At 45.7% G+C, this 15522-nt stretch overlaps 1 protein-coding gene across 2 annotated transcripts in view; it reads left to right on the top strand.

The window, feature by feature from the left end:
* Positions 1-15113, top strand: part of Alkbh3 (alkB homolog 3, alpha-ketoglutaratedependent dioxygenase) — a 28889-nt gene extending 13776 nt beyond the window's left edge. For both annotated transcript variants that reach the window (XM_032903767.1, XM_032903768.1), the window contains exons 8-10: positions 524-733; positions 14109-14207; positions 14811-15113. In XM_032903767.1, coding sequence (XP_032759658.1) covers positions 524-733; positions 14109-14207; positions 14811-14930 — 429 coding nt within the window. In that variant the 3' untranslated portion in view covers positions 14931-15113. The remainder of the gene's footprint in view (positions 1-523; positions 734-14108; positions 14208-14810) is intronic.
* The last annotated feature ends 409 nt before the right edge of the window (positions 15114-15522 follow it).

Raw genomic sequence — 15522 nt, 5'->3', positions numbered from 1 at the left:
GAACTCAGGGCCTCTGGAAGAGCAGTCAGTACTCTTCACCACTGAGCCATCTCTCCAGCCCCCGTTAGCCACTCTAAATATTAAGTATTTCTCAAGAAAGCAATTTTGTTGTTTAGAATAAAATACAAATGGAATGAATGGAAGGCACCCAGGTGAGCATTCTCTTGTTCTTCACTTGAGCCTAGGCCTGTGGACCCGGGAGCTATGTCAGCTCCACCGCTCCTCCTAGCACAGCACAAACTTCCCAGAACCACCCTGAACATACTGGCATTGGCTTCTTTGTGAGGACGTGCACTGCAAGAAACACAGGAGATGGCTGTCGCTCCAGCCTTCAGGTCGCGTTCTCTCCAGCGGTGGAGGAGGCTGACTTGCTTCGTTCAGCACAGAGATAGAGGGACGAGATGGTTACTCCTCTTGCCGTCTGTTTATTGCCTTGCCCTCTCAGAACTGTGCTAATTTCATATTTCTGTTTTTTCATGGCTGCCTACTGTGTCTTGTATGCCTGTCCCTGTGCTGTGGGCAGTGGCTTCCTGTGCTGTGGACTCTGAAGAACCGCATTGAGGAGAACACTGGCCACACCTTCAACTCCTTGCTGTGTAATTTTTACCGGGACGAGAAGGACAGTGTGGACTGGCACAGCGATGATGAGCCCTCCCTGGGGAGCTGCCCTGTCATTGCTTCACTCAGTTTTGGTGCCACTCGGACATTTGAGATGAGGAAGAAACCCCCACCTGTAAGTATTCTCTGCCCTAAACACCAGCTTTCCCTTACCTCCTGATCTGTGAGGAGTGCAGGTCTCCTAAAAGCCACTGCTTCCAGCCAGGATTAGAGGGTAGGAATACATGATATTGGTGAAACATTTTCAACCAATTGCTTCCTTCATTGGAATTGTGGCCTGCAAAATGCCCACTCATGCATTTGCTTATCCAACAAGAATTTTCTGCTCTACACCAGGTCCTGTGGATTCATTAACATTGACAGAAAGGACAGACAGCTCTTACCCTATGCAAGGCATCTATTGAAGAAAGCATTTAAGTGGTTGCAACTGTGATTCATGCTGTGACTGAAGAGTTACAGAAGGGTGACTTGGAGTAGTGGGAGCAAGAAGGGAGATTTCAGAAACTCGGAAGGATGTCCCTGAAGTGGCTGTCACTTCCTGCGCACCTGGGTGGCACCACTGTTCTGTGAGGGACATCATGAGGATCCTCGTCCCCCTCTTAGTTGTCTGCTGAAGGTGTGTGAGGTCTGTGAGTCTGTCACTTCTTGAGAGAGAGGGAGCTCAAACCAGACCATAAGGCAAAAGTGTGCTTAAGTTGAGGTTGGGCGATAGCGACTAAACTGACTTGAATTTCAGTTTCTCACCCTGGCTCTCATTTAGATTACATTTGGATTTGACTCCCAAGTCCAGCCCTAATGTTTTGAATCAAAAGTGAACCTTAGAACAAAGATAGAAAGCTGGAAGAAATTCCAAGAGAGGAAACTCAGTAAGTCATCCTGATTTCAGATGGTTTCCTGGTTATTCAGCCCATGTCATTAAACCGGGCCCCAGCAGTATGGAAGGCCAGAGGCTGTGCTTGATTATGACCTAATTCAGGTCTCCTACCTGTCTCTCTGCATCAGGTACTTGCATAAGAACACAGCTAACGGGGTTGGGGATTTAGCTCAGTGGTAGAGCGCTTGCCTAGGAAGCGCAAGGCCCTGGGTTCGGTCCCCAGCTCCGAAAAAAAAAAAGAACACAGCTAACAGGACGGGCAGGCTGCTTTCCTGCAGTGCCACTGGGTCTCCATGCCTGTTGCTTTACAGCATTGACTTATTTGGCACATATGACACCAAGCTCCATTTCTTGGAGTAATTTCCATTTTTAAAAGTTTGCTCTGGAGTTAGAGAAAGGACTGGAAAAGCTTGAAGGGGCTTGTGACCCCATAAGAACAACAATGCCAACCAACCAGAGCTTCCAGGGACTAAGCCACTACCCAAAGACTATACATGGACTGACCCTGGGCTCCAACCTCATAGGTAGCAATGAATAGCACCAGTACTAAGAGCACCAGTGGAAGGGGAAGCCCTTGGTCCTGTCAAGGTTGGACCCCTAGTGAACAGGATTATTGGGGGGAGGGCGGTAATGGGGAGGAGGATGGGGAGGGGAACACCTATATTGAAGGGGAAGGGGAGGGGCTAGGGGACTGATGGACAGGAAACCAGGAAAGGGAATAACATTTGAAATGCAAATAAATACCCAATTTAATAAAAATGGAAAAAAAATAGGATGCAAAAAAAAAGTTTGCTCTGCTTTTGTTCCCACCTAAACTTTGCTTATTGAGTAGAGCATTCTCAGTCACCAGTGTGAGAACTGTGACCATATTCGCCTAGAGAGTTGGAGTTGAGCACTAAACTGCCCAGCCTTTGCCGGGGTCTTTTAGGCATGGTAATACATGGATCCATACTTGGGTCCTACACCGCATGTCTGAAGAGATGTTCTTGCCTTTGTCAGATAGCGGAGTGCCTGATGTTTCTGCAGACACTTTTCTCAAGCAGACAGATGGGACATCAGCTCTTTTGCAGGCCGGTCCTGGGGTTGTAGAGTGAGCAAGTAAGTAGGTTAGGTGTGCCTGTGCATAAGCAAGATGCGGCTTCTCTGCTCCAGTACCTACACTTTGGTATCACCCTCTCGCTTCTTCATAGTTACTTGCTTTGTTGCCAAATGTTTAAGTCTTCAGTGACCATTTTACCCACATATATACAGCACCACCCCCTTATGGAAAAAAAGAGAGCCTATTTATAGATGGGAACTTAAGAATTCCCAAAGTATGCTTTCTGGGTAGTTTCAATGTACATCCAGTTTCCAACTGCTAAACATAGGCAGTACGCTAGTGCCCAGAAACACCCCTTCCTGTCTCCCCTCCCAGCACAGAGGCCCTTCATTCCCTCTTAAAAGACCTTTCTCAGGGACTGGGGCTACAGCTCAGTAGTAGAGTGCATGTGCAAGACCCTGAGTTCTAAGAGTACCATAGCCAAACCAAACCAAAGCCTGACACAAGGTGAACAAGGATTTATTGGTAATAACTTGTTATGTTGTAGGCTGGTGTGTGGTCAGCAGACAGCATATACAACATTGTTTCTGGGTGTGAGGATGTGGATCAAATCTCTGTTTAAGACACAAACTGCCCACATTGAGGTTGTCTCTTCCTAGGCTTCCTGCAGTCTGTTTTTCAGGAACCTGAGAAAGTATAGGTCACGGAGTAGTGAAAGAGGTCAGGTCACCTCAGTGTCCCTGTGCCAGCCGTGTTAATGGAACATAACACATCTCATAAGTGAAAATATCTGAGGTCTTGAAATAAAGTTGGCTGCAGAAATGAGTTTGGGAAGAAACATAAACAGCCAGTACCCCAGGTTACTGGCGCTAGTAAATTTTGGCTTCTGGCCTCATTTTAACTGATTGAATTTGGCACAGTTCTTGTGCACACTCTCTATTTTGACTTGTTTAAGATGGAGAAACGAATGTTATTGTGTTTGAGATTATAATCACACATTGGTGATTACAGCTGAGAAGTTCCACTCTTGAGTAGACACAGCACATGTTTAAACTTTTGAGGACTCACTCAGGCTTCATTAATAGATTCCAAAACTCTGGAACCCCACAAATGTAACCAAATGCAGAAGCCTGCTTTGAGTTGACAGGCGTGGAAACATTTCTCAGGGTGTACATCCTATTGCAAATGGGCCTTTTCCACAGGACTCGAGGGGGCTCTGCAGATCTTTTTCTCCTCGTCTATGTAGATTCAGATACTAGCTCAGAGAGTAAGCCTCCTGACTCCTCACCCAAAGTGGGACTGTACACTAAACAGGTAAGTCACTCCTCTGTGTGGGCCTTGGAGGACTGACTCTGAATGTTACTACTTACTGGTGGTGTTTTCCTGACTGCCAACAAGGCAGATGAGTGCGTTAGTGGTTGTAGGAGGGAGTCTCCCACACTCCTATCAGCTTTGTTCTGTCTGATGAGAGGCTATCACCTGCCTGACCTAGCTGGTTTCTTACCTGAAGCAGATGAAGGGCAAGAGATTTCCTGTATTTTACATAGGTGTGGAGTTTTGAGACAAGCCTTTGGGGCTACTTACAAAGACTTTTTGTTTGTTTTTTCAGATAGGATCTCATGTTACAAAAGCTGGGGTTCTCCTGCTTCTATTGCCCCCTCCCACCCCGTGCTGGAAATGCATTCACTATCATGCTTGGCAAGAAAAATAGTCTTGCCTTTTTGTTTTTTTAAAACAAATTCAGACTCTTCCACTGCTGTAACTGCTGCTTGCTTTGCAGTCTGGCACCTGTTAATCTGGCTGCTGATCTTCTAAATGCTGCCCCACATCCTACACACTTTCAAACCGTGTCCCCCATGCTGAGGTGATAAGAGCTCCAGTTCCATCCACCCTCTGACTGGTGGAGCTGTCAGGATTAACCATGGAATGTCAAGGCCCCGTCCGTCCTACACTGCTCGGTGCTCGAAGGCTGTTGAGTCTTGCTCATTTACTTCAATCATAGACTACTGTTTCCTGTAGTGGCAGTAAGGTGTCAGGGGCACCTTGTTTTGTACCTGATCCCTTCTTTTGTATGGGTCAAATCAGAGACTGGCCAGTGCCAGTCTGTCCTGTCGAAGTAAGACAAGCATACCAAATGCTCAGCAACGGTCTTTGTGCCCTGTCAGAGTGGGTTCCTGAAAGCTTTTCTGCACTGCTTATCCCAAGCCCAGTTGTACTTTCCATACTACATCGTGTCCCTGTTTGCAAAGATTAGCCTGGTTCTTTCCCCATCTAACTCTAATTCTATACAGAAGAGCGAACTAGAAAAGAAACTACAAAAGCCGCTTGGCAGGCTGCTATTTCTCTGTCGGTTACTATGGAAACAGTGATGGCTGGGGGGTTATTAGATAATAGCAGGAAGTTTGTGATGCACTGGAGGGTTAGATGCCAAAAGCCTTGTTTTTGTAGCAAATTACCTTGGATGAGCTCTTTTCCTGATCAGCTGCATCGTGCCTGTGGGAGGGGCTTCTCTCCACTCCCAGATAATTGAGCTGAGGCAAAAGGGGCTTCTCTCTGAGCCATTTCTCTCCCCAGCACCTTATGAAGGGAGTGGCTGTAAAAGCAAGACTAATGGTTGAGTCTCTGAGAACACACTGCTAGATGATTTGTTATGCACTTCTGGGAATACTAGAGTATTAAAAAGTCAGCCTGATGATAAATATTGACCCCCTCCCCCTCCGCTCAGGAGTTTAGAAAGAAAGATACTGAGATCTAAAGTATTTTGGTACTGAGTGGAAACAGGACAGGCTGGAGCGTTCAAAACAAGTGACGACGAACCTTCCATCTCAGGCAGTGGCCCCCTCTGCTATGGTTTTCATATCATCCATCCTTTTAATTATTTTGAGAGAGCCTTGCTTGTCTTACCCACCCTGGCCTCTGGCTAACAACCTCCAGAGGGCTGGGATTACAGTCGACCACCATCTAGAGTCCCTCCTTTTTCTTATACCATCTAATCGAAGAGTCTGGCCTGAGAGCTTACAAGAAACACTTAAAAGAAGTTCTTGATGGCCCTGCTCTTCTCAGACACCCTCCAGTGAAAGTCGGAAGTCAGCCGTGCTTCCTGTTTCTGCCCCTGGGCTGGAAAACAGCCCTCACCTGTATGCTTTATGCCTACTCTTTCCTCATAAAGGGAAATGATCATTGGTTAGTGACCTCAAGGGAACATGGAAATGCTTTCCCAAGAACATAGTTGGAGTAATCAGTGGATTTGAGCTGTTGTAAATGCTCTAGTGACTGCTTAATCAAGAGCCGAGGACGGTGAGAAGAATGTAGTGGAATCTCAGGAACAGGGACAGCCACTCAGTCAGAGACAGGGAGGGGTTTGAACTCCTTGGAGGGTGAGGGTATGAATGAGGAGGGGTGAACGTCCACAGGAAGAGTGAGTAAATAAAGATACACAGTGAGACTTGAAACTTTGAGAAGTGAGAATTGCCATTTGCTTCCTTGATACTTGGTCCCAGCCAGAATCAGTGCTCTGACATGTTCAGGGAATAATCCCCAAGTTTTTGTTTGCTTGGTTGTTCATAAAGAATCTCACTGTGTAGCCCAGGTTGGCCTGGAATTTTGGATCCTCCTGCCTCAGCTTCTGTATGTTTGATTATAGGTACGCCACCATGCCCAGTGAGGTTCCTGGGATTTAGGGTTTTCTTTTCATTCACATTTTTATGACAGAGTTTGTTCATGTGTGAGGACATGTGTGCATGCGTGTGTGTAATGTGTGTATGTGTCAGAGCATGCATGTTGCCATTTCACACATGTGGAGATCAGAGGGCAACTTAGAGTTTGTTGGCTCTCTTCTTTCTGCCATGTGGGTCCTGGGATCATACCCAGATCATCAGGCTGAAGACAGGAGCCTTTACTTGCTGGGCCATCTTGCCAACAGTGAGCCAAAGAGATGGGAAGGTGGGCAAAGTTTGATCCTGCAGACACTTGGGAATTTCATGGAGAATTCAGAACATGAAGAAGCCACTGAATGTGTGGATCAGAAGAGCTTGGCCTGACTCTGTAAAAGGTCAATGCTGTTCCTCTGTGGAGCCTAGGCTAGAAAGAAGCAAGGACAGAGCCAGGCACCAATGAGGTACTTTATTAACCTCATTTATACCTGGGGTAAACTGGATCACCAGAGCTAAAGGGAGCGTGAATTTGTAAGAAGGCCTGAGAGCAGGGACGGGGAAGGATATGCTACCCCTACTAGATTGAGAGTTGACCATCTTCCACATGAGAGGGCTCTGGGGATGTTCAAGCTTGTGGAGACAGTTAGGTTTCAGTTAGGATGAAGAAGAAGAGGGCCCCTTCAGGTTGAGGATATTAACATGCTTTCTCTTTCTGACAGGAATGCCAAAGAATGTGATGGAGGGTACAGGAAGATCCTGTCTAGGTTTGGTCTGGGAAGGAGTACTCTGCCATTGCTGGGTTACCTCTCAGGTGACTGTGGTTAGCTGGATTCCAGGTGTAGCTGGATGTGCTTTCCTGCTCATAGAGGACTGTACTGGCTGGTTTTCTGTGTCAAGTTGACACAAGCTAGAGTCATCAGAGAAAGAAGCCTCAGTTAAAAAAATGCCCCCATTAGATCCAGCTGTGAGGCATTTTCTCAATTAGTGATCAGTTAGTCCAGGCCATTGTGGGTGGTGCCATCCCTGGGCAGGCTGAGCAAGCCATGAGGTAGCAAGCTGCTAGCAAGCAGCACCCTCCATGGCCCTGGGATTAATTCCCTAACACTGCTTCCCTCCTTGGGGGTGTGTGGGGGAGAGCATAAGCGCAATGATGCAAGTCAGCCAGCCAGTGTGATGGCCCAGCAGATTAAAGAGCTTTCTGACACAAACTTGAGTTTGGTGTCTGGGGAAAAAAATCAGAATGTGGTGAAACACATCTGTAATCCCAGGATTCCTACAGAGAGGTGAGAGGTAAGCTTACATGTCAACTAACATGGAGTGAAATGGCAGAAACTAGAGACAGAACAGAGACTGCCTCAATATGGTGGAAAGGCCATATACCCTGAGTGTGTGTGCATGCTCTTCTTTTAAAAGGAGAAGGGACAGGAATAAAAGGAGTTGGGGAGGGGGTAAGAAAAGAAGGAAGGAAGGGTTGGGTGGAATGAACTGTCTCCTTTTCCTTACATCTTAGCTCCTCTGGAAACATCTGTTCTCTGCCCTGTTAGAAGTGTATGAATGCTGCTGTTTTCATGCACTGTTGCTCACTGGGTCCACCTTTGGCAGGCGTGAAAACTCCATTTTTTTTTCTCTTACTAGCTTCTGGAATGCTGACTTGTCTGGGTCATTCATGTACTTTTACTGTTACTGCTTATCTCCTTTGAGTTTTTCTTGACAAATATGGATTAACTATGGATGTTAGAGCTTGACTTCAGGTCTGTCATCTTTCTCTTATTTTTCAGGCGGGTATAAGCTCCTGTGTTGTAACTACCACATGACAAGCCCCTTTCTGTCCTGTGTCTGTGTCCCCAGTGCAGAGCACTGTGTGCTTTGATTAAGGAGCAGTAAGAAGTGGAGCCTCAGAGCTCACTGTGGTAGATGACTCCTCTTATCTCGGCTTCTCTGTCACTTTCTCCGTATTCAAGACCTGTCTCGACTTCAGAATAGCACATGGACACTCCAAATTCAGCTTTATAGTTAGCCATCATTTTCTCAAAAACACCACCATCACCATTCCACCACATATAAATCCATTTCTGTTGATTGTACCACTATTTTCTTGGTCAGGTTAACATTTTCAGTTTGTTGTTCCCTGATTCTCATCAAATCAGCATCTAAATATCTTCTTATTTTTCTTTTTTGATATACTATTGCCCAGTTTTGCCTTGTACTCTCTTGGACCATTACGATTAGAGTTGCTGTACGATTGTCCTGACCCTCTAGTTTAGTTTGCCTTCCTTTCTTCTCCCAACCCCCACTCTCTTCTTCCTTTTTCTTTCTTTCATAAAACATAGTCTTTCTATGTAACCCAAGAGAGATTTGAACTGATAGTCCACTTGCTTCAAGAACGTCGGCATGCACCATCCCCTGCCCTGTTATGCGGCTAGTTCTTCATTGAGCTGTGCAAAGAGTCCATCCACTCAGTGACATCTTCACCCCAGGCTCCTTTACCACTTATCCAAACGCCAAAACTGCCTTTCCCCTGGGTCCCATCAGCCCCATTCTATGTCACCCCTCTATCCAGTGCCCAAATGACAGGTAGTAGCTTTAGGAGCAGCACCTGCAGCCTTCCTCCTCCCTACCAACCAGATACTACTTAGTACTCACTGTGTATCAGATACTGTGCTTAACTCTGAGGGTGACATTGAGGAGAGAAAAATAGAAGTCTCAGGAGCTGTCCAATAGGAGTGCATGGCTCTGTGCTGTACAACAGAAGGAGTGTGGGCCTTACTGTATGCACAGTGGGACATGACCCATTCCTATGTCTAAGGGTAACTGTGACCCTGTATGGATAGAGTGAGGTAGGCAAGAGCAAGAGACTACCTGGTGGGCAGTAGCTCAGTGGGAGGCTGCTACCTTGAACCAGATGTCATGAGAAGAAGAGAAGTGAGTAGACTTAAGGTATTTTGTGGGAAAGAAGCCATAGAACTTGCCAGTGTTTCAGACATGGGGCAAGAATGAGTGGTTGGTAGGTGGTAGTGCTGTTAGTTCAGATGGCAGAGGAAAGGGATTTGTTGATTTGATTTTGTCCTTTTGTAAAGAGGTCTGTCCTTCCAAGATTTACTTTTAAGTGTTGAGTGTTGACAGGTATGTGCACATACCATTTGCATTACCAGCTGTGCACATAAGCCAGAGGAGGTCGTGGGATCCCCTGAAACTTGAGTTACAGACAGTTGCAAGCCACCAAGTGGATGTGGGGAACACAGCCCAAGTTCTTAGCGAGAGTGTCCTGTGCTCTTAACTCCTGAGTTATCTCTCTAGCCCCAGGAATTCTCTTTCTGCATGCTAGATTTGAGATACCTAGAACTTACACATGTAAAGTAGGCCACTGGAGCTCACCTCACAGTGGGAGCAGCATGGGGAAGTGAACTTTCATTCCAGTTCCTGTGCTTATGAGAAATGAACAGCATCTCCCTGTGGGTCTGCACCTAGAGTCAGCCATGCTATGTGTGATGTATGTGGTATCCGACATTTCACCTTCCCCATGGGTCCAGCACAGTAAGCCTGTCCCCAAGTCTAGCAGGAAGCCTTCCACTAAGTACTTAGCTGTTGTTATGAGAGAAACACTGGGTCCAGGGCAGTGGTTCTCAACCTCTGGGTCTTGACTCCCTATTAGGTATCCTATGTATCAGATATTTATATTACCATTTATAACAGTAATAAAATTACTGTTGTATGTTCATGTAATACAACAATGAAAATAATATGATGGGAGGTTAGCACAATATGAAGAACTGTGTTAAAGGATTACATTACAAAGGTTGAGAACCACAGGTCTAGGGAGTAGCTCTGGTTGAAGGCTTATCTGCCATACATGAACCTAATTGCCCTTCCCCCACCTCCAATAGTATGGAAAACAAACAAAACTCCCCAAACAAAACGAAAATGCTGTGTCAACTGAAGAGTTAAATCTGAAAAATGTCAACTCTCTCCTTTTTTTTTTTTTTTAACTAAAGGAAATAGAGTTGTATATTTAACTTTCCTCAGGATGGGAAAAGCCTTTGTAAGCATAAAACCCATGAAAGAGGTCAGAGGAAGGTCAGTGGAGTCAAGTCAAGACATTTTTTTTTATTCAATATCAAATAACAGTTAAAGAGCAGATTAAAAAAAAAAAAACCAAAAAGCAGTAGTAAGTCCAAGACTTATGCAAAGGGAATGAATGGCTTGTCTGCTTAGTGTCTGCAGTCACCAATGAGTTAGCGAAGAGTTAATTCCCACAGCACAGTGGACAGAGACACAGACAGAGACTACAGTGGAGGGAGGATAGGTACTGTCATACTTCGCTCATGGAATTACAAATTGCTAGAGGCTTTGCAAGGAAGCAGAGGAAGCAGCTTGACTGTAAACCAAGCCCCTTAAAGGTCAGACCCCTTGCCCAGAATTCCACCTTTAATACTCTATCCAAGAGGTCTGTGTTTAGTGATGCTTCCCTGCAAGTCTACTTGCTGTAACCTTATTCCTTTAAAAGCAGCAGCAATAACCTATCAGTAATCCCGTGTATCAAAATCTCAATCTCACACTCTTTACTGTTAGACCCCAGCACTGGTACAATGTCTGACACGCAGGTAGTTAAGCATACCTGAGAGCCTAAAGAAAAAACTGTGCTTGTGCAAAGAATAGAACATGGCAATATTTTTGAATTATTGTGTATTTTAAAACACCCAAGTGCTCATACATTAAAAATGGGGGATGCTTGTATAGATGGATTACTGCGTGTGAACCCTGGAAGAGAGGATCAGAGTGAGTTTCTATGTATTATGGGCACTTTCTTCAGTTACTTAACATCTGTCTACTGATGTCCTAGTCACAGTGTGTTTCTAAGAAACAGCAGCGCATGACCAATTGTTCCCTGCCACCCCAATTGTGAGAGCAGGACAGCTGACACCTAAAAGTTAAACCCGTACCCATAAATGAGTTCTGATGCATTCTAGACAGAAGATATGAAGGTTTTGAAGTAATTATGGGTGAGACTTCTAACATCGTTTTAGGACAGGAAGCGGGGTAAGTACCTGAGAAACGCAGATTGCATAATGTGCATTACCTTTTCGTGAGAAGGAATTGCCTCGTTTCTTGTCTGTGCTGACCATAATGACATAGCATAAACATCCAGGATTTTCTCCTAAGTACTCTCTTCCTGAGGAAACTGAATAGAGTAGCATGTTGGTGGGGTAGGAGCAGGAGTGTGCAAAGTCTTAGCATTCTTCAGGAACGAGTACGTGAACATCCAGATGGACTGATGGACTTGAGAGTGAGGGTACTCTTCAGCACTGATAGAAGAAATATTCCATTCATGGTTTTCTTTGTTTATAAGGTTTCAACCATCTACAGTCACCAATCACTCCCCCAGTAGGTTGACTTAGACGCTTCCTTTAGCTAGTATCAGGGATAGACATTTTTATCTTAAGCACTGTGTTGTGCCTGTGTGCATATTGGAGTGTGTGTGCATGCCTGCCTGCGTGCGTGCATGCATGCTGTCTTGCCTGAGTACAGCAGGGTCACAGGCGTGAACTTTGGCCATTGGTAGCCATGACTGAACTTCTCTGTTGGGGTGGCCCCTGCTACCCATATCTAGCCTTTGCACATAGGAATTTCCCTGGCTTTTTAATCTGCCTCCTCGGTTAGAGTTAGAGTGTCACTGCCTCCAGATGCTGCTCTGTCTCAAGAAAGATAGGCCCGTTAATGAACTCTGCCACGTTGGGAGGCTCCCTTGCCTTCTTTAACTGTCTATCTCCTGCAATTAGGAATGTGCTTTCTAAGTCACTGGTGTTGGGAGAAATAAATTACAAGCCAGGGAGAAACAATATTACCTCTCACACCATGTGCTGGGGTGACCAATTCTCTATCCCACTCCTTAGGGACAACCTGAATTGCTCATCCTCAACGGTCTGCCTTTTGGTGTGGTTAGTGGCTATGCTGGATAGAACGTGTTCAAAATACACCTGAAATTTTCTCTCTTGAAAAATGAGATCATTAAGCTTCATTTCCACCAATGCTGATGCTTGCCTCTTGGCATACAGAACTCTGTTTTGCCTCTCAACTGCATTCCTGGTTCATGGCTCCAAATGGAGTCACAGTGCTCTCCCGTCCCACCTCTACCTCCCCACAGGGTTGTGGGTGTTCTGTATCTCAGAATTGCCCTGGTGTGCTCATGAAGTCTTCTCTCTGAGCATCATTTCACTCTCATCCTCCAGTCTGTACCGTTACTGATTCATGACGCCATGTTGCCCTCCCTGAAAGCAGGAGAGATCCTTCTGCCGACAGCCAAGCTTTGTCTTGAGCTGACCAGCCTTTCAGTCTCTTAAGCCTTTATAGCCCTCAGACATCATGGAGAATGGGCCCCCTCTTTTGACGTTTTTCCTTAGCAAGGCATTCATCTCTTCTGACATACTTTTTCCAAGCACCAACTTTTGCCTTCTGAAGTGAGGTGAGAGTGGAGGTGGGTGTGGGCCTCCATGGGCAGGGTCACTTTCCAGTGTGTTCTGGTTGGCTGAGCAGTCAGAGATCAGTGCTTCAGTACTTATTCCTGGAAGAGAAAAGGTGGCAGACACAAAACAAAACCAACCAACCAATCAGAAGTTGTTTCGAACATTGCTTATGTCTTCTGTCTGTAAAAATTCTGGCTGTCCTTGACAAAGTCACTGCCAAGGGCTGGGCCCTGGAACCTAGATTGTTTATACAAGTTTAGTATTGTTTTGATTTTAGATTTTCCTGGGGGAAATCGTTGTAAACAGTTAAGTTCTCAGAAAGACCTTTGCAGCAATAAACATAAACAGATTTGCACTACAGTAAATCCTGGAGTAACCCAAATGTAACTGTTGCATGGGAAGGGAGACAGATGAACGGATAGATAGGACCAATTTTGTCCCAGTCTCACCCAGGGAGCTCCTAGTGGCTGAGACAGGAAGCCACAAGGTTGTTCACTGCACCCAGCAACTCTGAGGAGGAACAAACCATCTCTTGACCTTTTTGCAGGTGTGCTGCCATGACAGTATCAGGCTCTAGCTGAGCTGTCCAGGTCTCAGTAGCCAGGATTTGTGATCTCTTCTCTAAGCACAAACATCAAACAACCAGGCTTCATAGACAATGATGGTCTAATCAAGCCAGAGCTTGATCTCTTTGAGGAATTCCTGTTTGGAAAGAGACAGGAATGCCTGTCTCAAATACCTAGATTAGCCAAGGGAAGAGCTGGGGTTAGTTCTAAAGCAGTGGCCTTCTACCTGTGAGTTGCAAACCTTTGGAGGTCAAACAACACTTTCACAGGAGTTGCCTATGACCATTGGAAAACTCAGATATTTATATTATGACTCATAACATTAGAAAAATTACAGTTATGAAGTAGCAATGAAAATAATTTTATGGTTGGGAGGGAGGGTCACCACAACATGAGGAACTGTATTAAAGAGTTGTAGCATTAGGATGGTTGAGAACCACTGGTCTAAAGTAATTACCAATTAGTCAATTAGCTTCTCATAGCCAGGTGAAGCAAGCCTTGGTCAAAGGCTGTTTTCTTCCTATGTTGAATCATAGCACTGTACAGCAGAGGTAGGTGAGTCTTACCTCCCTCCCAGAACAGGGTGGGCCTCTCTGGGGAACAGTAATCACAAGTAACCCTTACATAGTTCTTCCTGTTGCCAGTCCCCAAGTCATTTACACACATGGTTTGAGACACAGACTGGCCTTGTGTAGTAGATGCTGTCTTCATTTCCATGTTACAAATAACTGTATTAAGGAATAGAAAGGTGAAATAGCTGTCTGAAGGCCAACGAGTTACCCAGGGAAGAGCATTATGCAAGTTCCACAGTCTGGCTCAGGAATAACTGCCTCCAGGTTCTCTTGCTTCATGACCATATAAATAAAAAACTTCAGTGGGATGGCTGCTGTTTTCTAGGAAGAGAATGGGGACTATACATATGTGGAGAGAGTGAAGATACCATTGGATCACGGGACCTTGCTAATCATGGAAGGAGCCACGCAAGCTGACTGGCAGGTGAGGGCTTGCAGGTACCATCAGTTCGTTCTCTGGAGGCAGCTTCTGCCCTGGCTGAGGACTCATTGCAAACTACACAGAAGCTAGTGCTTATATTGAGCAAGTAGCAATAAAATTATGTCATGTCTAAGAAGTTGACCAAAACAGGCCTCTCAGCAGAGGTTCTAGTGTTAGTAGTGATCAAGGAATCGGTGTCTGTGCTGCCATTGCAGCCACTAGCCACTGTACCTGCTCACACTTAGAAAGTGACTGGCACTAATTTGCCTGGAAATAACCCCAGTGGCTACTCTCTTGGGCCTCACAGCACCACAACTATTCTAGATCAGTGTGGGTGTGGTCTCGTTAAGTACAAACATTTGAAGTAAAGCAACAGTTAGGAAAAGTAGATGTGCCTTGCTGCCCGGCGCTGGTGCAGCCTGCTGGGATCAGCTGGGAACTCATTTCAGAGGAGGAGACTCTTTCCCACAGAACTGTAGAACACCTAGTGCTGCTCATTTGGACAGGGATAAAATGAGACTATTTCCATATTTGTCTTTATAAATAAGTTGTAAATCATGTTAGACTAATAAAAATGCTGGACAACTATTTATATTTCTCATCCAGCACCGAGTGCCCAAGGAATACCACTCCAGAGAACGGAGAGTAAACCTAACCTTTCGGACCGTTTATCCAGACCCAAGAGGAGCCCCCGGTGATACTTCTGCAGAGCTGCCACTGAGGTGAGGGCTGTGCACCCAGCAGCCCCTCCCCATCTCCCAGAAGCACTTTCAGAAGCTGCTGCGTGTACCTCCGTGATGTGACTGTTTGGAAATTGTGTTTGCTTCTCAGGTCCTACTCCTCCTGAATGAGAGCTACCAACACTTCGTGCTGTCCGCATGTCTACTACAGGGACAGTTACCTGAGACAAATCTCCAGCACTTCATGCTGTCCGCATGTCTACTACAGGGACAGTTACTTGAGACAACTCTCTAAATCAAGGGTTGTCCTTAGGCAAATTAAAAACTGCTCTGACTGTGCTCACAGATGATTTGGTCCAAAAGCTCTTTTCTTCCTGCCCTGCCCCCTTTAGTTTGAAGAAATACAAATGGCCTTGTGCCTCTGGGGAAGGTCTGAGCATGTTTGTTCCTTATGACGTTAGCAAAGTGGGGATATAAACATGTGTCAGTGACTCTGGAGCCTTCCACAGGCAGGCAGCTGCTGAGACCCAAACAGAGGTGGCTTCTGGGCTTTGTTGAAGTCTTCCTTGACTCCTTAACCTCCGGGCTTGTGTGTCACTGTAATGGAAAGCTGTGTATTCGGGGCACTGTTCATCCAG

The sequence above is a fragment of the Rattus rattus genome, chromosome 5 (assembly GCF_011064425.1).
Source record: "Rattus rattus isolate New Zealand chromosome 5, Rrattus_CSIRO_v1, whole genome shotgun sequence".
Taxonomy (NCBI): Eukaryota; Metazoa; Chordata; class Mammalia; order Rodentia; family Muridae; genus Rattus; species Rattus rattus.
Note: the sequence above shows the minus strand (reverse complement) of the source record. Positions and strands in the feature narration are given on the sequence as shown.